At 44.5% G+C, this 25,915-nt stretch overlaps 1 protein-coding gene across 1 annotated transcript in view; it reads right to left on the reverse strand.

The window, feature by feature from the left end:
* RBFOX2 (RNA binding fox-1 homolog 2) overlaps nucleotides 1–25,915 on the reverse strand; it is a gene marked incomplete at both ends in the record, with an annotated part of 157,413 nt that overhangs the window by 104,661 nt on the left and 26,837 nt on the right. The window contains one exon of the mRNA XM_079546770.1: nucleotides 19,803–19,853. Coding sequence (XP_079402896.1) covers nucleotides 19,803–19,853 — 51 coding nt within the window. The remainder of the gene's footprint in view (nucleotides 1–19,802; nucleotides 19,854–25,915) is intronic.

Here is a 25,915-nt window from a genome sequence, read left to right on the forward strand (position 1 = left end):
ACTTTTCCAAGGGAGAGCAAGAAGAAAGAAAATCCTTCTCTGAGTGTTTAGTTTCATTTAATCCATTCGAGTTGCATATTAGGAAAAATTTCTTCCCAGAAAGTGGTGCTGCAGTGGCACAGGCTGCCCAGGGAGGTGGTGCAGTCACCATCCCTGGAGGTGTTCCAGAGCCGTGTGGATGTGGCACTGAGGGACGTGGTCAGTGGGCATGGTGGGGGTGGGCTGGCAGCTAGACCAGGTGATCTGTGAGGTCTTTTCCAACCTTAATGATTCTATGAGCCTATCTTCAGGGACTGATTACAAATCATCCCAGCTGCGCCACAGCTAGAGAGGCTACACTAAACCTCCAAAGTGAAGCAAGGCTGATCAGCCCTCTTCAAGTCATCCAAGTGTTGCCTTGGAACCTATCTGCTGCCAGTGAAGTGAAGCCACCACCTCACCGTGGAAGCAAAAGGAGAAGACTACCAAAGCAGCAGACTTTGGATGATGACACACCCCAGACATGGAGCACTTTATGATGAACTGCAAGAGCAGGTTTCCTGATGCTCAGTATTCTCAAGCAATGATAGGGTACCTGACCAGGAAGGAAATGACGCTGTGGAATGTCTCCAGCAGCGCTGCTGCTCTGATTCAGCTGAGCACTGCCCAGATGGTCAGTGAAATGCCCAAGAACGTGAAGGCTCCCAAGGCTCTCCACAGCTACAGACAGTACTGGTGGCAGTGAGGCCACGCTAGCTTCAGGTTGTAAACAAGATGACAGCAAGATGTTAACGAGTCTGATTCTGGAAAAAAAAAAAAAGAAAAAAAAAACCACAAAGCAAGACATCACTAAGACAGGGCTTTGAAACAGATAGCTAGGATCCTCAGCAAATTCTTTGTCTCAGTCCTAATGACAGCATTTTCCAGGACGTAGGCGCCACAGAATTCAGAAGGCTGCTGTTAGTGGAAATGCATGCGATCTATTAGGGATCCTTCCTGTCTCAGAAAGGATTCAAAAGAAAAAGAAACACATTTTAAAATTAATATAGACTGAGCTAAGAGAAAAAATGTTCAGAGAGCCTTAGCCTAGTGAAACTTGGGCACATCTTCTCCAAGGGGAAGCTGTAGTGTAAATTAAAGTGAAAGGGGAAAAAACAGCCTGCGGAAGATATTAATACTTGCAAGAGAGGTAAGGAAGATGTCAGCAGGTGACAAAACAGGAACCGAGAGAAAAGGGTGCAAGTAACCACTTTTATTTGGCAAAATAAGAGGCAATGGTAACACAGAAAAAAAAAGTCTACCTGTGAGATGGACTCAATCATTCCTTTGGGTCCCTTCCAGCTTGGGATATTCTGCCATTCTGCACTTGCATATCTGTATCAAAAGCTCTACATACATAGGAAGAATTGTGGCTGCTCAGTTATGTGCACACAATTCAATCCCAGAATATCACTGCTACAAATGTTTCCAACAAGCCAAGTGATTAAAAAAAATAATTTGAAGATGTTCTAACCTATTTAGGAAAGATCTCAGTGGGCAAATGAGGAGCAGGTATGGCACCGTTTCAAACCGACATTATCTGTTTCTAGCTGATGGTGTCTCAGAGGCGTATGATTTCAAATGCTTGTGGATTAACATTTTAGCAGATAAAGCTCAAGACAGGGTATGAGCTAGTGTGTCTGCTACACACTACTGAAATCACATTAGATAGTAAGCAGGATGAGTGGCTAGCTAAGCACCTCTGCATAATGGAGGAAAAACCCATATGATCACCAGGAGTTTCAAAGGGAATGACACACACAGGAGGCATCGTGGAGCTAATGCCAAAGAACACCCTTGAAATTTCTAAATTATAGAAAACAATTTCTTAGTTCAAGGAGTGTTACATTGAAAATGAGCAATTTCATATTAGATTTCATCTTGACAGAAAAGAGCAATCAATCGTAAAAATAGAAATTAGTGGTAGCTTAGGTAAAAAAAGATTGTGACAATCACATTTTGGTATGTGGAAGCAGAAAGGAAACTAAGCCAGTGCATTTCCTTATATACTTGGCATCTGAGTGGGACCAGAGGTACATTGGCCTGCTTTTCCTGGATAAACAGATCACTTATTGGGCTTGCCTGTCACACTGCCACACTGGAACACTGTTTCATATTCCAGCAAGTGGGAAAAAAATCAAAGCTGAGAGAAGGAAACAAATTAGAAAGGGCAGAAAAAAAGGAGAAAAAAAAAGAAAAAAAAAAAAAAGAAAAAAAAAAGACAAGGGAGTCGTAAAGACAGGAGGAGAAACCTACAGCCAAAGCTGAAGGACAGTAACGAGTTTTTCAGCAGCTCTCAAGAACAGCAACCACAGCAATCAGCTTGATGTGCTATGATGGGGAAAAGGTAGAAACACAGGCAATACTGAAGAAAGAACTAAAGCATTCAATACGTATTTCTGTTCTATATTTGGAAAAAAAAGTCAGCTGTTGTGGTCCTGTGATAACAAAATGCCTTCCATTCCAGCAGTAACTAAGGAAGATGTTCCAACAGCTTCCCAACAAACAGAACTGTTGTCCTCTTATCTAGCTAGAGCTTACAAACAGGAGGGATATAACTAGATAACAAGTGAGTTTTAACTCAAATACAGCTGTGAACACATTTAGGTGTAGACACTTAGGAAGGCCTGCAGTCACTAATTGCTCCATCTGTATTCACTGCACCAAGCCGTAACTACACTGCTCCTGCTGTAAGGCCAAAAGCACAACCACAGTGCAGTGACACCCTCAAATGCACGCATTGGTTGGAATCTGTATCATGAAAGCCTTGCTGCTGTTAGCTGAGCTTGGCCAAAAAACTGTATCTCCACCAACTCCAGAATGCTGCATCAGGGAAGCAGTGCTATTGAAGAAGCTACCAATACCAGTTTTTGCAGCATCTGAATTTTCCTAGAGGCATCCACTTTTTTCACTAATAAGATTTCAAATAACATCCCAGCACTGACCAAAGCAAAGAAACCACTGTGGGGTCTTATAACGGGAGAAAGAAAATGACTGAAGACCACAGGTAGGGGAGCACAGATTCAGCTGAGTTCCTCAACACATTTGGGAGAGCATTCAGATACATGAATGAAAAATACTGACCATGAAAACATCCACTCCTGATATTTAACACGGCTTCCTGGCAACCTCTCCTATAAAACAAAACTGAAAAATAGTTTTTAAAAATAGCCTGAATGCTAAGGGAAGACAAAGTTCTTTTATGATTAATAACTGCTTCTGAACACACGTGTTACTCTTCATTGGGCAGCTCTCCTCCACTAAAAAGTGGGAGGAGAAGCTGGGACAGGTTGAAGAGGCAAATTTCATTTCAAAGTAGCTGCTCTCTCATTTTATACAGACACTGGATTCAGACTGAGGATGCCCATCATCCCACCATGGTAAACACTTCACCGACTGCCCACAAAGACCTGACTGCAGATGGGAAGCTCCGCATTGCTCAAAGGCACATTTCTCTAAGTGGCTGCGTTCCACAGCTTATCTGACTCTGGCAGAATGTCCCAGCAAGAGAACACGGGAACAGGACTCCTGCTATCTGCAGGGTTTGAGCATGCCTCGTGTCTTGGTTTTTTTTATTTGTTTTTTTAAACAAGATTAGAGATGAGGCTGGGAACTACCTGGGGAGACGCACTGAAGGCGGCTCTGGGCACACTTGCAGTTCCTATGGAGATAAGAGGATGTTTTTTGAGGCTGGTTTGCTCCTTTGGGTGCTGCTGGAGACAACCCTCATGATGGACTACCACTCATTTGTGAAGATTCCCACCACTCAGCATCCTGGCATTACCTCTGATTATCAGAACTGCTGAACCGCCAGGTAGATTTCCTCTGAAAGTCCAAAAGGACTCCAGCAAGCCTCTTTCTGCATTATCCTGTTTGTGAAAGAAAAATACAAAGTGCACGCAATAAATCACTCAGAACACCACAGTCCGTTTTAGATTTTAGATGTTTAGCCAAGCAAATAAGCTCAACATTGGCATATTACAAGAGAAAAAGCCATTTTGTTACAGAGTAACTCACTTCATTACTGGAAAACTGGATTCCCTATTGCCTCTCCAGCAGGTACGGTTTGGCTATGCAGAAAGAGGCTTCTGAAAAGAGATTACTTATTTAAAAGCAAATGATCAAGGGCTAGTTTATCTTCCACAAAATAAAGCAGAAAGCCTGAAGCACTCCAACACCTTGACGTGCAAACAAAACCAACAATTGTCAGGGACTGTCCTGCTACTGACTTCACACGGTAATTAAATTTAAGTCGTTAAATGAGCTTCAGAAGGTCTCAATTCACAGGCAAGTATGTAGCAAATAGAAAGGAAACGGGTAACAAGAAAAGCTTGTTACATTTTGTTTGGGATTTTCCTCTCTTCACAAGTAGTTCATGAACACCATTCTGAAAGACACTGCCAATTCTACAAGAGAAACTCAATGAGCTCAGTAACTAGAAAGAGCGTTTTGCTCAAAATATGTTCCCAGACAAAAATATACTTTTACATTAAGATGAAAAACGCCCACATCAACAAAACTAAATAACGAAGCCAGAGAACTCAAACACTGAGGAGTAGGCAAACGTTCTCATATGAGGAATTCTTACAGCGATGTCATGCTTGTTTGGACATTCATCTGCAGAAATGAAGACACGATGCAACTGCTCCTAAGATACAGCAGACCTGAATTTAGGCATCCACATGGGAATATCCATGAAATGTCAGTCTTACCATGGAGAAACGGAACCAAAGTTTGCAGTGCTCCAACACCTTCTGAGGAAAAACTAGCATGCTTAAGATCTGTAGAGAAGCAGACTCTAGAAAGCCCAACTAAAGCCAACCAAACCTTAATCCTGATGTTTAATATCTTCACCAGTAATGTCCAGAAAACAAAAATTCTTACACCTTCATTTTTTTTTCTGGCTCTTCTGAAGTAGCACGAAGTATTAAACAGTATCAAACTCTAGCAGAAGTTGATTTTTACTGTCAAGTCAGGAGTACAACCCCCATTTGAACTGACTAAGAGTAGCAAGATTCTCTATGCCATAGACTTACATGTCAGTGCTAAGTAAGGTATTTATTTGGCTGTGGATTTTGAAGAGGAAGCCATAACTAAAAGCCCAATCTCAGCTCCCACCTTAGCACAGTTTACAATGGTAGCTGTACCAAAGGATGAATTGATGGCATCCGAGTGTTATCCTCTTCAAGGCAGAAGGCTCCACGCAGCAAGAAAGAAACTGCTTCAGGTATCTCAGCAATGGAGATGCAGCATCACTGCACCGTTTTTCAACTCTGCTTACCACACCAAATGGCTGTACTGCATGAGTGATCCATCAGCGTGGCAACAGTCCAGCAAATTGAGAAACAATATGAAGATGAGAGCATTGCGACAGTGGAAAAAGGAGGAGAGGGCACAGTTCTCCTCCCCAGACCACACACCGTTCATTAATATGCCGAAACTTTGGCTTGGGCTTCCTGCTGAAAATGGGCAATGCAAACCAAGGACAAAACCATCCTGCAGAAAGGGATGCCTTTTGGCTTGTTTGCACAAAGGGAGGTTAACAACGTTAGGGAGTTATTCAGGAAGTAATGGATACTCTCTTGCCCTGAGCGAATTCCTTTTCAATAACAGTAATAATTTCCTAGGCAATACAACTATATCAAAGTATAATGGCCTACTATATTTATCTACACAGGCCCTGTACTGCTGGGATCTAATTTACTACAGCTTAGAAAGCAGTTTACAAATCCTAGGATAGTAAAGCTGCTACAGACTTGAATGAAATTCTCTCCTGTTTCACTTAGTTTGAAGACCAGGTTTTAACAACTCTTTTTTTTTTTTAAGAGTATAAAATGTACTCTCTCCAACTCAGAAAAACTGAAAGAGTAACAAACCCCACAAGGCGACTGGAAATACACCGGTGAGAGTGAAGAAATCAGCTTAACAAATTACACGTTGTGCAAATTTTTTTTTATCCCGTTGTCATAGGTGCTGTATTTCTTTTCTTATTCAAATATCTTTCTGTCAATCGACACTCTGAGGAGCAAAATAATCCTTGACACTACATAGGAGACTTACATACCTAATGAAGACAAAATATCTCAAGTTTGCAACGCCTTTGTTAGCTGAATGCCTGAAGTACAGCTTCACTATGAGAAATGGCACCACTATATAATCAGCAAAGAAGAAGGGATTGACTCTAGCTAATGAAGAGGTAACACTGATAAACACCAAGAGACATCTCCCGAGAAACAACAAAGCTAAATTGCTAAAAGACTTTGGTGGAAGGCAGCATCAGCAAGATAAATAAGGGTGGGTGGGAAGAGACCAAACATGCATGTCAGGGGACTGCAGATACTTCCATTACATAACGGTTGTAAGAAAACCCAGGCAAAATCGCCATTAACTGAACTAAAAGCAAAATATTTCAACGGGGGTATTGGCAGTTGTCAAACCACATAAAGGAACGGCGGACTGTTCAAATGTAAAAGGCATTAATAAAGCATGAGGCAAGAGGCATAAATAGACACAAAACATACAGGAAGATTTCTGGAGGACAGAAACGCTACTGGAAAAATTTAGTTACAGAAGACAATATCTCAAACTTCAATTCACAAAGGTCAGTTGTCAGAAAAGCTATTCTGCCTGTGATGTCATTCTGAGCAGAGCAGCCCTTAACCATACCTTCACCACCACTGTCAAGCTGGATTAGTCTAATGGCTGCAGCCAGCAGCTCCCTCCATCTGACCGGCTCCCCGCTGCATTAGGAGCACAAGAAGATTGAGAAATCTGTGCATATGTGTAAAGACCAGCTAAGCTGCTCGTTTCCTGCTCTACCTGCAAAACGTCTCTGTTGGTCAAAGTGTTTTTAGTATATGTATTTAATATGGGACTTGAAGACATTTCAATAGGCATCTACCTGTATCTCTTAAGATATGCAATCCTACAGATCTTACACACACTTTGAACCCCTGGAACTTATGTTCCAGCAAATTCCCATGTTTCTTGGCACACATGTCAACCAACATACTTGTATGAGGAGGCTTTTGACTTTTGTATGAGCAGACTGACTACAGATCTGGTCTTCAGCATCACTGCAAACCATAGGGAACAAGCACAGTGGGACACTCAAACACTTCCACCTGAACCTGTATTAAAGTTGTTCCACCTCTCCTTTTTTCCCCACCCAACATGGCAAAATAAATTACAGTACTGTAAATTCCACTCTGCTGCCTTGTCTGATGAAACCCTGACAAATTAGATTCTTCCATTACAGATTGATTGCAACTTCCTTGCTATTCCCTCTGCAAGAGTAGCAGCTGCCTCACATTCAGCTGAGATGAATGGTGTGAAGTGACAATGGCCAGCCAACGCATAGAATTACAGTCCCTATGAAAGAGATTCTCACCTTACTCCAAAGTTAAGTTTTGAACTGTAGACACACCCTCTGACAACTACAGTATCGTCCACAGAAGCTACACACTTTGCCATCAAAGCAGCCACAGAAACAAAAGATGAAATTCTTCCCTGCTCCCGAATTCCCAGAGAGCAACAGTGACCAGAAGAATCTTTTTTCATCCTTGTGTGACCTGAAGAACGCATGTTTCCTCTCAGATAAAGGCCTTGCTATGGTTATCTAATGCTAATGTCACTACAAACTGGATTAGAGACGCCCAGAAACCTCGAAATATGCACATGGATAATCAGCTGTATCCTAATTCCAAGTCTGAAGGAAATCAAATGCTCCAAATTGTGCCTAATATAGTTAAGTTTGCCCTTTAGGTAAGATAGACCAGTAAGAACATATTACACAGTGATTAGATTAATTCTTGTCTGAAATTCAGAGGGTTGGCTCTATCTGTCTATTGTGTCAGTATATTTCAAATTATTTCAGAGACCAGCACTCTTCACTTGCTCTGCTCCACAGCAACAGCTGCTCAAGAAACACAGCAGATCTCTGTCTGGGGTGAAGTTGGCAGCAACTGGGGACAACGCTGCTGTCAGAGTTCAGCTCCCAGTTCTGAAATGCCATTCTACTGGAAATACCAAAGAGCCTAAATCCAGCTACATATACTGCGGGACGTAAAATACCTCTAGCTCAGCTTTCAGCAGAAAGCTCCCGAGCTTATGACATTTACTCCTTTGGCCCTTGTCAGTCTTCCTGCAGACCCCGCAGAGGATTGGAACTAGCTGCCATAAATGGTTGGAAAGCAACATGTTCTCCAAGCCCTTGAAATTGAGGAGCGCTGTTTTAACTCAGGGAAACAGTGGCGAGGAGCCACAGTGACAGGTGCCCCAGAAATGGAGACGATGGTCAAACCATTGCCAACGCTAGCCACTGCTCTGCTGTTGACCTGTAAGAAAGGGCAGCCCGTGCTCTCCAGGTGTATCAGAGGAATGATGGACCAGAAAACGACAGAATGTGTTTGCTGGCAGTAACTCAAGTTTCTCCTCATTAAAACCTAACCGTGAAGGAATATAATGGGTCTCATCAGAAACAGTCCTCCCAGGAACACTTTATTAGGCATCGCAGCAAGCACAGCCCAATGATGCTGTGCCACCACAGAGCAGCTCATCGCGATCTGCCGGCACCAGAAGTGTTAAAAACACGGATTTCTGCTAAAACTGCCAAGAGCTACAAACCTTCTCTTGTGTGGGCGGCAGCAGCAACTAAATCCACTCCCCAGCAATTGGCTGGCCTGCAGAAAGAGAGGCGGGAAAGAGACAGGTCAGGGGGGAGCCCCCTGCCCCCGAGTAAACAGCAGCGCATCATATGCTCAGGTTTTCAGCTAAAATCCGTCACATAGGTCCCTTCATTTTACCTACAGCCTCTGGAGACAGCAGCCTCCGACCTTTAGCAGGAAGAGCACCTGGAAAATGCAACTAAGCCAGCAATTAATACAAAATCGTTAAAAAAAAAAAAAAAAGATGGCTTCATAACATCAAATGAGCACCACAAGATTTTTAAATACATCTCCCACCAAAATGGCAGAAGAATTCAAGCATGTTCTCACAAGCCATCTCTCTCCCACTAGCATTACCTAACAGTACTCATCAGAAACCTTTTCTCCCGCCTTTCCCTTACCCCTACCAAAACGCCTGCCCTCCCCACAAGGCCCTGTTGTGCAGATGTCGCCGGCAGCAGCGCAGCTTCTTGTGGCACAAGCTTCAACACAGGTGTGCAGAGCGTGACCTGGGCAGAATTACATGTGCCATTTCCACTGGGAAATCTAAGAGACTTATTAAGCCAGGACAGTGCCGATTAATCTACTAATGGAATGAATCAGAAGTGTGTTCCTGGACCTTTCCCTTTCACATCCCAAAGCCTCGGGGGAGCTGAAACCATCTGGCAGATGCCTGCTCCAAGTAACGTTATGCTACTGCTGGAAACACCTCTCCCTTAATATTGAAAAGAATGAAACCATCTTCTCTCCATCAGCTATTCTGGGGAGCATCTGCTTAGCTCACCAAGGGAGCCTGCTCACACGCAGCATCCTTCAGCAGCAAGTGCAGAGCTGCTCACTCACCGTGCCGAAGAAGTCATCAGAGGAGCAAGTGATCCCATTCATTGGCTCAGGGTCCTGCTGAAGCAGCTGGCACGAGCCAGGCAGTGAAGCAGTTAACACACGGCTGCCCTCCTACAGCACGTCCGGACAGCAGGGAGGCTGTCCTGCCCAATTGTCTCCGTCCTTTTTTGGTGCAGCGGGTGCAGCGGGAGTCGCAGGTAGGGTAGCAAGAAGGTGTTTGTGTAAAAAAACAGGAAATCTCTAAGCACCGGAGAAGGAGATCTGGCCAGAGAGCTTAAAGGGAAATGAAGACAGCAAGCAGCTCCGAGGATCATACACGACACATGTTATTACACTGAGGCAGAGAGAAGGACTGACTCAGAGATGCTGAACATCCCGCTCTCTTTTTGAGTAATAAGCAAGCTGAGGAAGAAACAGAGCTATGAGACAGTTGTCACAAAGAAAAGACTTGCCACTTGTAACATCATACAGCAGAGAAGCCTCCTTATCTTAAAATGTAGACACCCCCAAAACAGAGAAAGGTCCAAAACAACAGTAGTCATATGGCTTTAGAATTATGCATCTGGTAACAACTGGTTTTTGACTGTCACAGAATATTGCTAATGTAGGGCAAGGGAGACGAGAGGTCCTCCACACTCAGAGGCAGCGCTAAGCATGTTTAGACAAGCATCCATCAGAAATTGCCTAACTTGTTATTACAGACTCCAAGAAAGAGGAACTCTGGTCCCCTAAAACTGCCCTGCTTCGGTGCTTCACTGAGTGAAAACAGAACATTTCACCCCGTAATACTCAGTTCAGACCGTGGTGCAAATTAAGCTGCCTTCAATCAGCACAGTAAATAATGAAACCCCATCCTCCACACTCTGATCTTTTTTCTTTTTTTTTTTCCCTGCTTTTAAAGAAGGAACAACCTCAATATTTTCCTCATACATCACGCTATCTAAGCCTCCTTTTCTTGATCTTCCCTGGATGTTTTCCAAGTTCTGTCTGTATCTTTCCTAAAACTAGGGCTCAACTCACTGTGCTGAGCTCTGAAGAATAATTACCTTCTGTAGTTACTTGACATAGCTGGAAAGACGTTCCAGGTTCTTAAAACCACAAAAAAAAAACTGCATCACGTATTCAGTTTGTTATCTTCTGTTACCCAAGATGTTTCCTTCGATATTACTGCTTAGCCAGCTACTCTCCATTTTACATTGTGTATTCAGTTCCCTTTGTTAATACAGCTTGGTTTTATTGAATTTCACACTGTTGGATTTCAGACCATTTCTTCAATTTATAATGATCGTTTTGACACCTATTCCTGCTTTCTAAATGCTGCCAGATCTCCACAGACACGTATATATATATATATGTATACATAAATTCAGTCACTGAATTACCCTAATGTTTGATGAAAAGCACAGAAGAGCACAGCAGCCACGACAGACCACGCTACGACTCCAGATAACACACGCAGAGAAAAGCACGACATAATGACTCCGGACATGGCTTTCCAAGGAGTGCTCAGCCGCTTCTTAATTTCACCTTCCATTTGCCCAGTGTATGTAAAGGTCAGGCCACGCTCCATCCAAAGCCAGTGACTTTCTCCATCTGCCAGGCCTGCTGCCACGTCAAAGGGAGAAATTAAATTGATCTGACATGATTGGTCCTTAAAAATCAGCAACGTACATCTGCTGTTGCCTTAATTTCCTTTAGTGAAGCATCTGATCTCTGTCAACATCTGGGAAACTGACCGGTTGTATTTCTTGGGGTCTCTACCCTCCCTTTAATAATAAAGAAATACAAAGGAAGGAGGACTAATATTTATATTTAACTCACACGCAACGAAACCGTGCCGAAGCGGCACGGAAGACGAGAGCCCTCCCGACGAACCGAACCGCTGGGCCAACCTGAGGGCCGGGCCCATCTCGGCGCTCCCCGCGCAGCCCCGCAGCCACGCTCCGCAAACCGAGCGGGCGGAGCGGCGCAGCGCAGCCCAGGCGCTGGGTGCCCCCTTCTGGCAGCGCTCGGCCCCGCCGCGGCCCGGAGCACGCCGAGCTCCCCTCGTCGGCTCAGCCGAAAGCGGAGGAGCTGAGGGGAGGCCCGATGGCGGCTGCAGCCCCTCACAGGGAGCGGAGGGGCAGCGCTGAGCTCTGCTCTGTGTGTGAGCGACGGGGCCCGAGGGAACGGCATGGAGCTGCGTCAGGGGAGGGCAGCTGGGGGTCAGGGACAGGGTCTGCACCAGAGGGTGGTGGGCATGGAACAGAACGCCCTGCGCTGTGGGCACGGCCCCGAGCGATGGAGTCCAAGGAATGTTGAGACAACGCTCTCAGACACGAGGTTTGAATTTTGGGTGGTGCTGCATGTGGCCAGGAGTCTGACTCTGCAATTCCTGTGGTCTCTTCCAACTCCGGATGTTCTACAATTCTACATGCAGTGGTTCAGCTGTGGATACACTCAGAAACTGAGGGCCCTGAACCCACACGGGTTGTCCCATTCCTTCACCCAACGGCTTCCAAAACGGTTTTAAATTAGACGTGCACAGGACATCTTTCTCTTCCTCCTAAAACACTCCTAAAGTGCAGGACTCATTGCCGCAGGATGCTGTAGATGCCAAAGACTCAGGCAGCCTCAGAAACCATTTCGATTTTGCTTTATTCAGTCTGCCTATTGCAGGTGACCTCAGAAAATATCTACGGCCAGGAAATCCCAGAGCCAACGGCCAGCTTAAAGAGGATATAGGAGGGGAAGTATTGCTGAATCTTGGCGCTGCTCCCTATGCTTTAAGTACTTGCCATTAGATACTGTCAAAGACAGAACACTGGAACGCAGAAACCTTCTGTCCAATCCAGAACAGTGATGTTTATGTTCTTCAGTACGATGCAATATCCATCAATAAGCTGTTTTCTCTACACCATTTGGCCTTAGCAAGCAGGACTTCAACTGATCATTTTACAGACCTCATCTAACACACGTCTCACTCACCCAACTAACTGGGGGGCTGGGAGACTCCAAGACTCTTGCAGGCACTGGGTAACACCCCAACGGTCAAGAAGTACATCACAGAACAAAATAAAGTGGTCTCCTGGTCCTCACCCAAGAACGATGACTCACATCTCCTCTCTTTGACCCCAAGCAGAGATGAGAAATTGCTTGAATCAGAGAACTCAAACATGAAAGGAATTTTCATTACATCATCCAGCCTATTTCCTGCCAACGCCTTGCAGCTCCAGAGCTTTGGCCTGACTATTCATCAGCAAGGTAATCATTACTTCCCTTGAAAAACTGCTCATAGGACTAAAGAATCTTATTGTCAGGAAGTCTTCCTGTCTATTTGAATTAGATGTACTTCTTATTCTCTCTTTCTCATACAACTTCATCATTTGTTTGCTGTTGTTATCGAGTAACAGTGAGGCACGCTGACACAGAGCTTGCTGAAGATGTCTGCGAACGGTATTTAAGTTTTGTAAGGAAAGGAACCCCTACCTTGCATTCAGAAGAGTTAAGAGGACAGCAGACATCATGGAAAAGAGAAATAAATATGGTCAGAGTGATCCATTTGCAGCACTTGTGTAAGCTACAAGACAGTATGCTTGCTCACATACTGCTTAAACCTTTGGATGAGTAGGAGATGAGTTAAAAAGAAAGGAAAGGAGAGGCTGATGGGCAAATGGCCATCATGATGCAGGTCAGAGCATAATTTCAGGAAGCAGTTTCATAACAAGCTCAGTATTTGGCAGCGAACATGCTACAACTTTACTAATCTCCATTTCTGTATCTTTCCTGCAGTTTCTTAGGAATACATCCAGGGCTTGAGAAAAAAGGAACCACTTATTATTTCAAGTGACCAACCAAGACAGATTCTTCCCAAGACAGTTCTGAATTTGAGGAGAAGGATTACTAGAGGGCTCTTGGTGGAGCTCATCCTTCCTCTTCCAACTCATCCATGACTGCATTTGCCTGTACTTTAGTCTCTAACCAACTCCTCCCTTCAACTTTAACCACTCTTTTCTTTCCTTCACAATTTACCAAATTACACTTAACTCTTTCTGCTGTCAGCAATGCTTTCCCTTGTAGATAATGAGAATTACAGAGCTGGAGGCACTTTCTTCAAGGATGTCTGAGGAAGTCCTTCACTTCTGCCTTCAGCAGTAACTGCCTTTCATACCACCTTAAAACTATCCCCACACCTTTTACTGCTAAGGCACTAAACAGTATTCCCCCAGTTAACCCACTACACACCACTGGACATCTGTGAAGCAGTTGCACACACAGGATATTTCCCAATCTCTTGAATATGTTAGATGTTGTTGCTCAGCCTGCTTTCCCTAAATGAAGCTCTTTACTTTTTATGGGACGCAGCAATTAGGTGAATAAAAGAACATCCCATCCGTCCTGGCTAGTACATAATGGAAATACTGCACTACTTGCCTGAAGAGAGTCTGTGGGAGCCAGGAAGCAGAAGATCTGGCAGTCTTATCCATAATTCACCCAATCTCAGATAAGAAAGAAGTTTAGAACAGCTTTCCCTTGTTAAGCTGGTTCTATCCCAAGCTTTGGGTTGTTTGCTTTCAAGTAAAGAAGTACTCCCCCAGAGCACCAAGATCGCTAAGACAGGCTGCCTTCATTTTATACAGAGGATTTCCTGATCCTTGTCCTGGCTCTTCACTCAAAAGGTTTTTAAATTTTATTTACAGCTTTTATCCCTCCCCTCTGTCCTTCTGTTTAAGGACTTGCATTAAATATATTTCACTCAAACCAAAAGTGTAAAGTTAAGTGGCAAACAAACCTAAAACCCACAAACACCAACCCTCCTTTTCAGCTCCTTAATAACATAACACTTCTGCTGCTGCAATCCTACCACTCGCATAGGAAGTTAGCATATTCACTAGGGGGTGTATTTCCATATCAGATACAAATAATAGGAAAACAAATTAAAAAACAAACTGGTTTTCAGGAACACTACTTAAAGATTTAAGCTCTTCAGACATGAAGTCTTTTTACCTGGAAAGACCATGGTTAGTGCTACCATCGAACAAATAAAGACCAACAAGTGGCAAACCATTTTCCCCCAGGCATAGTATTCATCTTTATTTATTTATTTTTCTTGTTCTTGTTTCTGCTGTATTCTGAGATGAGAGCATCTCAGTCGGATAATAACGTAAACAAAGAGATTTCTGTTGATACTCTAATCACAGAATGGTTTGAGTTGTAAGGTACCTTTAAGATCACCTAGTTCCAACCCCCTGCTATAGCCAGAGACACCTTTCTCTACACCAGGTTGCTCAAAGCCCCATCCAGCCTGGCCCTGAATGCTTCCAGGGAGGGGGCATCCACAACCTCTCTGAGCAACCTGTTCCTAATGTCTCACCACTCTCACAGTAAAGAATTTCTTACTAATATCTAGTCTAAATCTGCCCTCTTCCAGCTTAAAGACAGTCACCATCATCCTGTCACTACACGTCCTTATAAAAAGTCCCTCCCCAGCTTTCCTGTAGGCCCCCTTCAGGTCCTGGGAGGCTGGTACAAGTTCCCCTCAGAGCCTTCTCTTCTCCAGGCCAAAGAGCCCCAGCTCTTCAGCCTGTCCTCATAAGAGAGGTGCTCCAGCCCTCTGATCATCTTCATGGCCCTCCTCTGGACCTGCTCCAACAACTCCATGTCCTTCTTGTGTTGGGGGTTCCAGAACTGGACACAGTACTCCAGGTAGGATCCCACATGAACAGTGCAGAGGTGCAGGATAACTGCCCTCAACCTGCTAGCCATACTTCTCTTGATGCAACCCACAATACAGTTGGCCTTCTGGGCTGCAAGCACACACTGCCAGCTCATGTTGAGTCTTTCACCAACCAACTTCCAAATCTCACCTCAGGACTGCTCTCAAGCCATTCTCTGCTCATCCCATATCTATGCTTGGGATTACCCCAACCCAGGGACAGAAGGTCCACGCTGAACCACCAAACTGCTAAGCAAGTTTTGATATTCCCAAATTCACACCTCATCCACATGATGGAGAGAGGAGGAAGACGATAAAGGAAGCCCAGAGCACTCAGACAAGAGGCCAGAGGATTCCCTGTGAGCTCTGTGCCAAGAGCCGTGCTGCTTGAGGCGGAGAGCACCAAGGGAGAGGAGCAGCAGTGCCTCCAGAAGAAGGCCCCACGTTGCTGTGGGAGCTCATACATCCCTCACATCTCAGGATGAAGGGCTTCCTTGCTGAGCTCCCCACACTAAGAGGGGGCCACACAATGAAAATAAACAGAAGAAAAGTGAGAGGGAAGGCTTCCTGTTCTCACTGCTGTGCTTTTTGCCCAGACCTGCTTTTGGCCACGGAGAGGGAGCCAGGCAGCCTGCTGGTGCCTGCAATTCTCCATCAGACTACAGCAACGCAGCAAGCAAGCAGCAACCCAGGGGAACAGGCTGACAATTGGAGAGGATTTAACAGCATTTCACCTTAAGCTTGAACTCCAGTGGAAGGAATGGTGATAAAGCTGTTCCTAGTAGTTGCCATGGGCACGCGGGCTACTCTAGGTTACAGGCTCATCTACATACACGGGAACAACAGGTCAGGCCTGGCAAGCACTCAGAAGGTAAATCAGCCTCCAAAATTATGCTGCTGAAGGAAGTGTCACTTGTGACAGGTAATGATGTTTCCCCCACATTAGTACCAAGCCAGCGGCCCGGTTTAATTTCAGAATGGCACTCACGGAAGTACAAGCTTTTAAAAAGAGCCTTCAAAGCAACATCCTAACCTGTTGTGATGGCTTCCCATAACAGAGAAGGTGTAACAGCTCTAACATCCTGACCCAGTTCTGGGCGTGTGCAATTACCTCCTGCTTGCATAAACTCTCTCCTCCCCTCTTCCCTTCAATGGGAGCTGAACAAGGTTTTCTCACTCATTTTGCTTCCTACTGGAGAACATATTTACTCTGCACAGCTGCCAAGTGCTGCCACAGAAGTACCAGTATTCAGCAGTAACTCAAATTTTGGATACCACGTCTAATACACATGAAAAGCACTAAAGCAATAAGACATAGGCCTTGGTTATATATAAAACAAGCTGGCATACTTAGTACGGAACAGCTTTCCAGAGGCAGAGCGTTCTTGATGAGTTTGTCTGTATGTAAAAGTTACATCAGTGTAGCTGCTCTAGTCATTTTCCATGTTGAGACAAACTCATAGTATCTCAGAGCTGTTTGTCACAGCTTGGTAAATGAAGCAAAGAAGTCTTGCTTCACTGCACTTCAGGCAGGCACTCATGTTACAAAAAAAAGAAACACCATTTTGCTGGCAGGCCCAACAGAGGGATACAGAACTGAGCAGTCCCCAGAGAATAAGCTCTCTTCACCAAAAGACTTGGTTTTCATCTCGGTTAACAGCATTATGCTAATGCTTTCCATATTCTCCCTTTACAGAACGCTTCGTACTTGCCATCAGCCTAGCACTCGGAAAAGCAGGGGCATCCTGCCACGCCTGTGAGTGCGTTAGACATCCAGAGAACAAACCCTGAACTCTGGAAGACAGTCCTAGAGAGCTTTTCAGCTCCTTACACAGCTTTAACAGCCCCAGCAGTGCAACGCTTACAGCAACAGAAAGCCTTCTCACTTTATGAAAAGTTTTACGGTACAGATTTAGCACTCATGCTCCTCAAGCCCTGTTATCACAAAAAGGTATTCTGGCAGGACAGGCAAGAAACAGGGCGGCCATGCTAAGGATTGTCTTACAGCAATCATGCAACACCTGAATTAAGAGAAATCCAGCCTCAGCATGAACCCGTCTGCTTTGCCTCAGTGTTGCTTGCCCATGTGGGATGATGACAGAACGCTTAAATATTTGGGAAAGGATACAAGATAAACTTCGTACTGTAGACCTAAGCATTCCCAAATGGCCAGAGCAAAGACTCAAACCAATCACTGATTTCCACTGGCGGGAAGAAAAACTGTAATAATCGGGAACATCTGGGTAGGACTTAACCACTAGAGGGTGTAAAAACAGCATAGTGAAAGGTTTGCAGCCAGCAATTAGTGGAACCGAGAGCTGAAAGGAAGGAAAAGGACATACAAATGAAGTAAGAGAAGAGGACGCTACGTAAGGTGAAAGAAAGGGTAAGTTATATCTAGAGAACTTCCAGCAGGATTACTGTGGCCACACAATGAAGTGCCCTGAAAATAAACCTCAGCTCTGCTGACTGTGCTAAGGAAAACATTGTGGTAAAATGCACAGTGCAGTATTTATGATAAATAAGTGCAGTAATAAAGTACAGTACCTGTATTTACAAATAAGTGCATCGGCAAACAGCAAGTTGCAGACTTACACTTTCCAGCTCAAATCCAGTTCCTAAACTGATGATAGGGAGAAATCTGACACAATTGTTCCTACATCTCATAATGACTTTGTTACAGGATCAGGATGCACACAATCTCACACCACTTCCTTCCTCCCTCCCGAGTGCAGAAAAGCAAGCGATGCATCAGGCAGCGCTGCCTCTCCCACACCAGCCTCAGCCTGTGGCAAGAGAGACCTTCCTTCTGCTGCTGTCGTCTTAGAGGCTCCCAATCAGATTAGCTAAAAGCCTTGGAACCTCATTAGCGAAAACCAGACCTGAATCTAATCTGTTTCAGGGCCATGAAGGAAGGAAAAATGTTTACCACAGATCAAGATATTACCTAGAACAGATAAATGTAGATATTTATTTTTAACAAACGTTTGCCGAAATGAAAACACTCAAGTGAAACTGACCCTGTTTGTCCGCTGCAAAACTTCCCTGAAGGTACATGCCATCTGAAGGACACACAGCACATACATCCCTCCCTGTGCTCACACACACAGCGCTCCGTGGGGCCGTGCAGTCCACAGCCCTCACTTCAACCCTGGTTGCTGTAAGGCCTCCCGTGCCCATTGCCTCTGCTTTAGTGAGCAGTCAGCAACAGCAGCTCCGGATTTTTTAATCAGAAGAGTTATTAAGGGATGAGAATAAAGAAACTCATGAAGCAGGACACCAAAATAAAACTCCAAGGTGACCCCAAACCGCTCCTAAATGGGTACAGTAAAACACAAAATCCGGTGCAGACACTGCTACCAGAATGGAAAAACTGAAAGCAGATGGGAACTGCTTTAAGGAGCCAAGACTGGCTCTGACTCTCAACGCCAGCATTCCTTACTTAGCCTGGATAAGTGGGAACACAACTCCCAGAGCATCCCAGCACATATTATCTATTTGTGCTGGTTAACAGCTTAGTATATCCCAATAGGCATTCTGAGTAACTCCCTCCTACACTGAAATTCATACACGCGTTACAAGCACCAAAGGCTGAGCTCTTCAATTGCTGATGCTGCACTAGGCTGCAGCTCCTTTACAAAAATATCTCCCTTTAAGCCGCTGCTACGTACACTCAGGCCTCATCAAGACATGATGAAAATCACTTTCTTTATATAGAAGTACCTGAGAGCATTAAAGAACTTGATTTTAGTTTTTTATTATCTGTTCATTACTGAAATATGCTGCTTTATTGATTTTCCGTGCATATTAATTTCCTGTTACACTGGTTCGTGCTCTGCTTTGCGGCATAGAAAACTGAAAAGAAAAAAAAGTGCCTCCATTCCAAGAAGGGAGATTTAATGCATGACAGTTGTATCTTATAATCCATTAAATTTCATTTGTTTCAAAGCATCTCCTCCTTCCCTTGCACAAATTCATCAACTGGGATTTCTCTGTCTTCTGCTAGGAGGCAAGAGAATGCTTACAGATGCAACGCACTGAACAGAATAATTTTTTACTGCTGCAGAGTGAGAATATCTGAAATGAGAGCAAGGGGCAGGGGCCCTGCAGGACATGAAAGGAAGGGGAGAGAAGTTCAAAGAAAGTAGAACAACCCAGCGTGACATGGCACTCCCTGCTCCACCAAAAAAGTTAGCGCAGTAGGCTCTCGAACTCATTGTCATCTTGCTGCCCTGATGCTGGAATTCCCACAGTAAAACAGGGGAACACTAAACGTCTACATTTATTAACTCTGAGGAGATACAGTGGGAGTTTGGGACGGGGATTTTAAGCCAGAAAATTTTTCAGAATAAAGGATTTCCTGAGCCACCAGCAATGTGGATCATTTTTAACTCCCCACCAGAGACATTGCCACATACTGCTGGAGGCCACATTCAGTTCACCATCTATATCTCTACAAGCACTGCACAACAGAACAAAATAATTTGCACTCCTTAACAAGATGGTCATGAAGCTGTCAGACAAAACATCCACAAGTATACAGAAACACACGCACACATTTACTGCAATCAGACTCTTACTTGATTGTCTCTTGCTGGGTATCCATGATAACCTGAAGTCAGAGGCTCGTTCTGCAAGACAAGAAAACAAAGAGTAAATGTAGTGGTTACAAGGAATGGAAACCAAGTAATTGCAGGTCTGTCTTAACTCAGCCAAAAACAAGAACACAAATAAAATGGGGGAAGAAAGAGCGAAGATTAAAGCAAAGAAAGCAGTACTAACCTCCTATTACCCACGCCAAGCCAATATACCCAAGACTCATTTTCACCTACATATTGCTGAGCTGTGTAAAAGGAAAATAAAAAAACCGAAGCCATAAAAATAAGCATAAACTAAACTTACCTTACCCCCTATCATCTCAAGAGTGTATATTTGGTAAAATTTTTCTGAATAAATTTAGATGCAAACATCATTTACCACCAGGTAAACCAAATAAAGGAGAACAAGAAATGACAAAATCTGTTGCCCATGTTACCCAGTCTTGAAGAAATGCTTCTCTAAACATTAGCCATAAAAGTGTCAACTCTCTCCTTTTCAAAAACTACACCAATAGCTTAGCATGAGCGTAGAAAGCAGTCGGTACAACTTCAATTACCCTTTCAAGCCTAAGCAATACTTCACATGATAGGAAATCAATCCTCTAGACTTTCATCCTTCACCCCTGAAGGGACCTTAAGTCTACATTCCTCATGCTAATGTCACTTTGCCCATTGGGAACACATGAACTTCCAGCACTTCCAGAATTTCTCCATTTAATTCCCAGGCTCTTCTGTATTTTACCAGCGCAGGAGGGATTAAGATAACACAGCTTGTTATAATTCCTAAACATTAATTTCTGCTTATTTCTCAGTCTTAATTTCATCTCCAATACACTCCTTCCAACATTTCCTATTCAGAACAGAGAGAGGGTACTTGCATGTGCCCCATGCGTGCATCCTTCACCCTGAGTGGAAGCTAAACTAAACTACACAATGCTTTTTTGATAGAATCATAAAATAAACTGAGTTGGAAGGGGCCCACAGGGACCATCGGGTCCAATCCTGGCTCCATGCTGGTACCCATGCTCACTCGTCAGCAGCTCCCTGCAGAGAGCTGGAGGAGGCCAGCAGCTCTCCACAATCAGTTTCCAAGTCTGTTTCTCTTTCTTGTTATGGCTGATAAGGAGAAACTCCTAAGCCACCCTTGCACTTTCTACAGCAGCTCTTGAGGAGGGGAGTGACACTGACAAAACACAGCAAGACGATCTCAAGCGGTCAGCAGCAAATTTATGCTGGGCCTGCAGCTGACAGTGATCATGGATCTCAGCTACCTTCAGACCTTCCAAAGTTTCTGTCAAGATCCTTCAGGTTTTGTCTTCCCAGTGCTGGGATGTTCAGCTCCCACCTGCCAGCTCCAACCAGAAAGGCAGCTTCTACCCTATGCAGGACATACAACCATGGGCATAATCTCACAGTTTACACACAAACACTTTAATGCAGCATCTGCTAAAGAGCAAGACACTAACAACTCAATATAGGGCCTAGCAATGCTATTTTAAGTTTGCATCCATCCTTCCTCTCTTGCTTTTTACTTCAAATCTGCCCAGGGGATTGTCTGCAGAAACTTGCCAGGAAACATCAAACTTCATCTTCAGGCTCTCACACTACAGCACGCAAGGTATATGAGCTTCAAGGGCAAACAACTTCTGGCAGCCAGTTTGGGGGATTCACAGTCATTAATTACGTGGACCACCCTGTGAGTACATTCCTTTCAAGCACTGACAGCCACCAAGCAGGTAAATTATAAAACTCCACAAATACAGACCAGCAGAAGCAAGCACACAGAGACCTGAAAAAGCAAGGAGAGCCTGGTGGCTCTGGTACTTCAAGGTAACCTAGCTTTTGGTTTTATCTGTGAACCTAATTCAAAACCAAGCAACATCAACAGGCTGCCCAGGGAGGTGGTGCAGTCACCGTCCCTGGAGGTGTTCCAGAGCCGTGTGGATGTGGCACTGAGTACATGGTCAGTGGGCATGGTGGGGATGGAGGTTGGACCGGGTGATCTTAGAGATCTTTTCCAACCAAAATGTTTCTGTGATTCTATGAACTTCACAGATATTACTTCCTCCATAGCCTCAATGTAAATGCACACTGCAAGAAAACACTTTGATTGATGCTTCTCCCACACAGTCTACCATCCTAGAAGAGTGCAATAAACATCCACCTCCTGTTTCTCTTCTGTGAGACTGTTCCAGGACCAGTCTGAACAGCACTTTGTACACACAAGTGGAAGGTCAGTACTTCCAGCACACGTGTGCCAACAATGCCCTGAATATGCAGTAAGTAAGGATTAAATGGAGAAGATACCACTACAGCTGCTGAAGATATGGGCAGCAAACACAAGTAGAACGTAATAATAAAGGAAAACGGGAATCAGCCTTTTAAGGATGATGTTATTTATCACATCGGGGACTAAGGAAATGAACTGTCACCACAAAGCGATGACAGAGAAGAGACAAGCACAAAAATTTTGTGAGATTCCTGAAAACAAAGGACATGAGTGCAGAAAATCACTTTCAGAAACAGTATTTTTATGAGTAGAAGCACATCACAAGAGTGTGAAAAGGAAATGAGATTTGCTCACAGAGGTCTAAGGATGGTCCACGGCACGTAAGATATCTAAAAGATGGAAGAAGAAAAAAATCCAGTGGAAGAAAAGGAAGCAACCAAGCTCCACTTTGTTTTTCAGGACAAAATCCACAAATGGCAGAGTAAAAATATTTGAGGGATATGATTACAACAAAAGGTAAAAGGTGAAAGACTGTTACTCCGGGAAGCAAGAGCTTGGAAAAAGCAGAGGTTAGAGAGAGGGTAGCAGCTGGAACATTAAGGTCACCAAAGGGCCAAAGCTATCTCTGCCTTTTATACAGCAAGACTGCCACGAAGTACCAAACTATTTGCAAAATCCCCGCTGTGCATATCATTGCTCTAATTGAACCTCGCTCTCCAAGAGAAGGCAGGAAGCGCCTAGGGAAACTGTCTCCCGCCAATAATCTCCAGCACTGCCAATTTTACAGGTCACTAATGGTGAATCCAGGGCCTGCTGCATGATTATTCCATACGGAGCTTGCTTTTGTTGCAAACTAAACAGAGCAGAAAGTGAAGGAGTTAAACTCCTGTGCTTGGAGTGGGACAGTGCAGAGCATCCAGAGAGCCCTGTCAGGGAGCAGGGGATCACAGGCAGCAGAGAGCATCACCTCAGTCTGCTGACACAGCAAGCTCATCTCACAAAATACAAGTGAAAGGAGAGGGTGAGAACATCTATCACATGCAGATTCCCTGCCCTCAAACATGCAGGGACCCTCCTTCCCTCAGCACCTTGGCAGGAGAGGGAAGCCCCAGCTAACTGGCTTTCTCCCAGCAATTACCTATCTCTTTCTCTACCACCACGCAACCAGACATTCACAGAGAAATCAAGTTAGGCAGTGCTAGCCTGCCAAATCAGATCAAACTGCCACTGGGATGTTTCATTACTTTGTTTACCACTGAAAGACATTTCTCAGGTACTTGCAATTTGCTTTAGAGCAAAGAGAGAAAAATAGACAATAATACAGTACATCAGATTTCTGTAGCATACATTGTGATTGTATTCCACACTGACAGTCGTACTGACAGTCTCACACGTGGGCTTCCACACTTGCATGGGGCACCTGAGCATCATTATGTGCTCTGGGAACAGCCTTCCCAGGGCTGGCCAACTGCATTGAACAAAAACGATAACCACAGTTCAGACAAGCCCACTAAGACTTAAACATACTTTACTTCGAATATTCACCAACCCTTAATATTCCAGCCTTGTTAGCACAAGTTCAATTAACTCTTTTTTCTTTTGACAACTTATTGAGAGCACTGTCCTCAATATTAGAAATTTTAGAAGTTGTCAAATTCAACAAATCTTGAAAACAGGAGAATCTTGAAACCAGGACATCAGTAAGGAACGACCAGCTCCACACATGCTGCTAGCTTAAGAAAGGCCAGAGAGGACTGGAGCAGAGTCAGTCATCTAGAAGATTTGTCACAGCTGTAATGGATCATGGAAGGCCTAAAAGTCTCCTCTCCCTTTCCTTTAAAATAAAGCTAAATTTTCACTTAAAGAGGAAGTAATTCTCTTTGACATAACTTGACCCTAGAACACATTAATTTTACATCTCAGACTCATTTTGCCAGACTCAACAATCAGAGAAGCCTGATAAGAAATTTTCTTGACTGCCAAACTAAGCCTAAAGCCTGCACGGTTAAAGCTGCACTACCAGGTGCTGTTAGCTCAGTAAGCTAACCCATATTTCCCAAGCCAGGGAATCGATTTCCCATTGAATTCAAACTTCATCTTGAAGCATAAAGCCCCTTCAGTTGCAAAGAGAATGCCAGAAATAAGATCAAGCCATCTCTCAAATGGGTTTGCAGGACCCCTGCTTTTTCAACAGTGCTAGGAAAAGCAGAATGAAGTTAACGCAATTCTTTCCAAGTTTCACGACCACTTTCTCGAGTCTGGGCAAGAGCAGCACAGCTGGGACAAAACAGCTCCTTTCCCTTTGCTTCAGCTGCCCCAGGAGCTCCCACCAGCACAGCAGCCAGGAGACTGGGCAACAGGTGTGGAGGGGGAGCCTCAGGAAGCGAGGAATCCCAGAACTACCCAGAGCAAGGGCATCAAGGCGACAGAAAGTTACTTCTTTCATCTAAAAGCAAAATGGGATTTTGAAGTGCAAAAGATAACAAAAGCTACCCATTTATCAGAGACTTGAGCTAGACAAACAGAAGCCACTTTTCCAGAAAACAAAGAATAAGACGTTCACAAAAAGAGGCTGAAAAAAGCACTGGCAACTAAGCTATTAATCTGAAAGTGGCAGCTGTGAAAAAAGTAACACTTGTGAGCCAGACAGAAATCCCAGCAGCATTCACTGCAGCTCAGTGGTTTCACTATACTCTCTGCTTTACTCTCTTACACACCAGGAGAGACAGTAACCCCAGGCTTTGGAATGGGTGGGCTCTAAATGGACATCTCAGCGCTTCAGTTGTGGTGGGGCAGTAGTAAAACAGTAAATGCCTTGACCTTATTACCAGCTCCCAGGAAATCAGGTATGCTTTCATTAGACCTTCCTTGTACAAATCACTGCATGTAAGCAAACAGGAAATAGCTCCTTCTTTTCCCAAGTGCATCTGCTGCATTTAGTTTTAGTTTGCCCTCTCGATTGTTTGTGCCATTTCCCTACCTCAAATTATCTGTGGATAAAATTAATGGGAAAAGCAGCATCTACAGCTGAACAACCGATTACTAATGAAAAAACTGAACTAAAGTAGTTTTTAAATGGATCTTAATGTCACCCTTCTCCCTTGATACTTACCCTAATTTGATACATAGCTCTCGCTAATCACTCTGCAGTTCCAATAACTGCATCTATAGTGTGGGACGCTTCCCTTCAACTGTCTTCACTTTCAACTAAATTTGGATCTCAGCTTTGGCCAGACTCCAACCACACAGACATCACCCAGCAGAGAACCTCCATTTATCCACTTCCTTGTTAGCATCCTGACATCAACAGTCCATGCTTACAGGGATGTGAGCAGCAGGACTGAAGTCTTTACTCCTTGCTCATCGTCTTTTATTCTAGAACGCGTTTGGAGGGACTAAAAGCAAGAGATTTTGATAAAAGGCGCCGCGCTGAGCATGCTGCACACCGCTGTCCTTGATCACTTGGAGGACGAGCGCTGGCTCACATGGCTCCAGCTTTCCATATCTGAGTTACTCAGGCTGTGCCTTGAGGAAAGAACACCAGAGGCACAGCCACCATGGGCTCCAGTGCCGGCCTGGCTCCATCGGGGCCGGAGGCCCATCCAGGCCCTCTTCCTTCCTGGAATTCTGGCCTGTTGCCGCAGCAACAGCGGCCTCCAGCTGGGCCCGCCCCCTCTAAGTTTTCCCCTTCTCCTAAAAATATGGTGTTTTCAGGAGGAGCCAGGGTGAGTGGGCAGGGAGAGCAGGCAGTGAGGCTATCCTTTGTGGGTGCGGGCCATGGAGGACCCCCCGCCTCCTCACAGTGCTGCAGTGAGCCAGCCCCTGTGCACCAACGAGGCCGCACGCCTTCCCTGCATGGCTGCCA

The sequence above is a fragment of the Tetrao urogallus genome, assembly GCF_951394365.1.
Source record: "Tetrao urogallus genome assembly, chromosome: 1".
Classification (NCBI taxonomy): Eukaryota; Metazoa; Chordata; class Aves; order Galliformes; family Phasianidae; genus Tetrao; species Tetrao urogallus.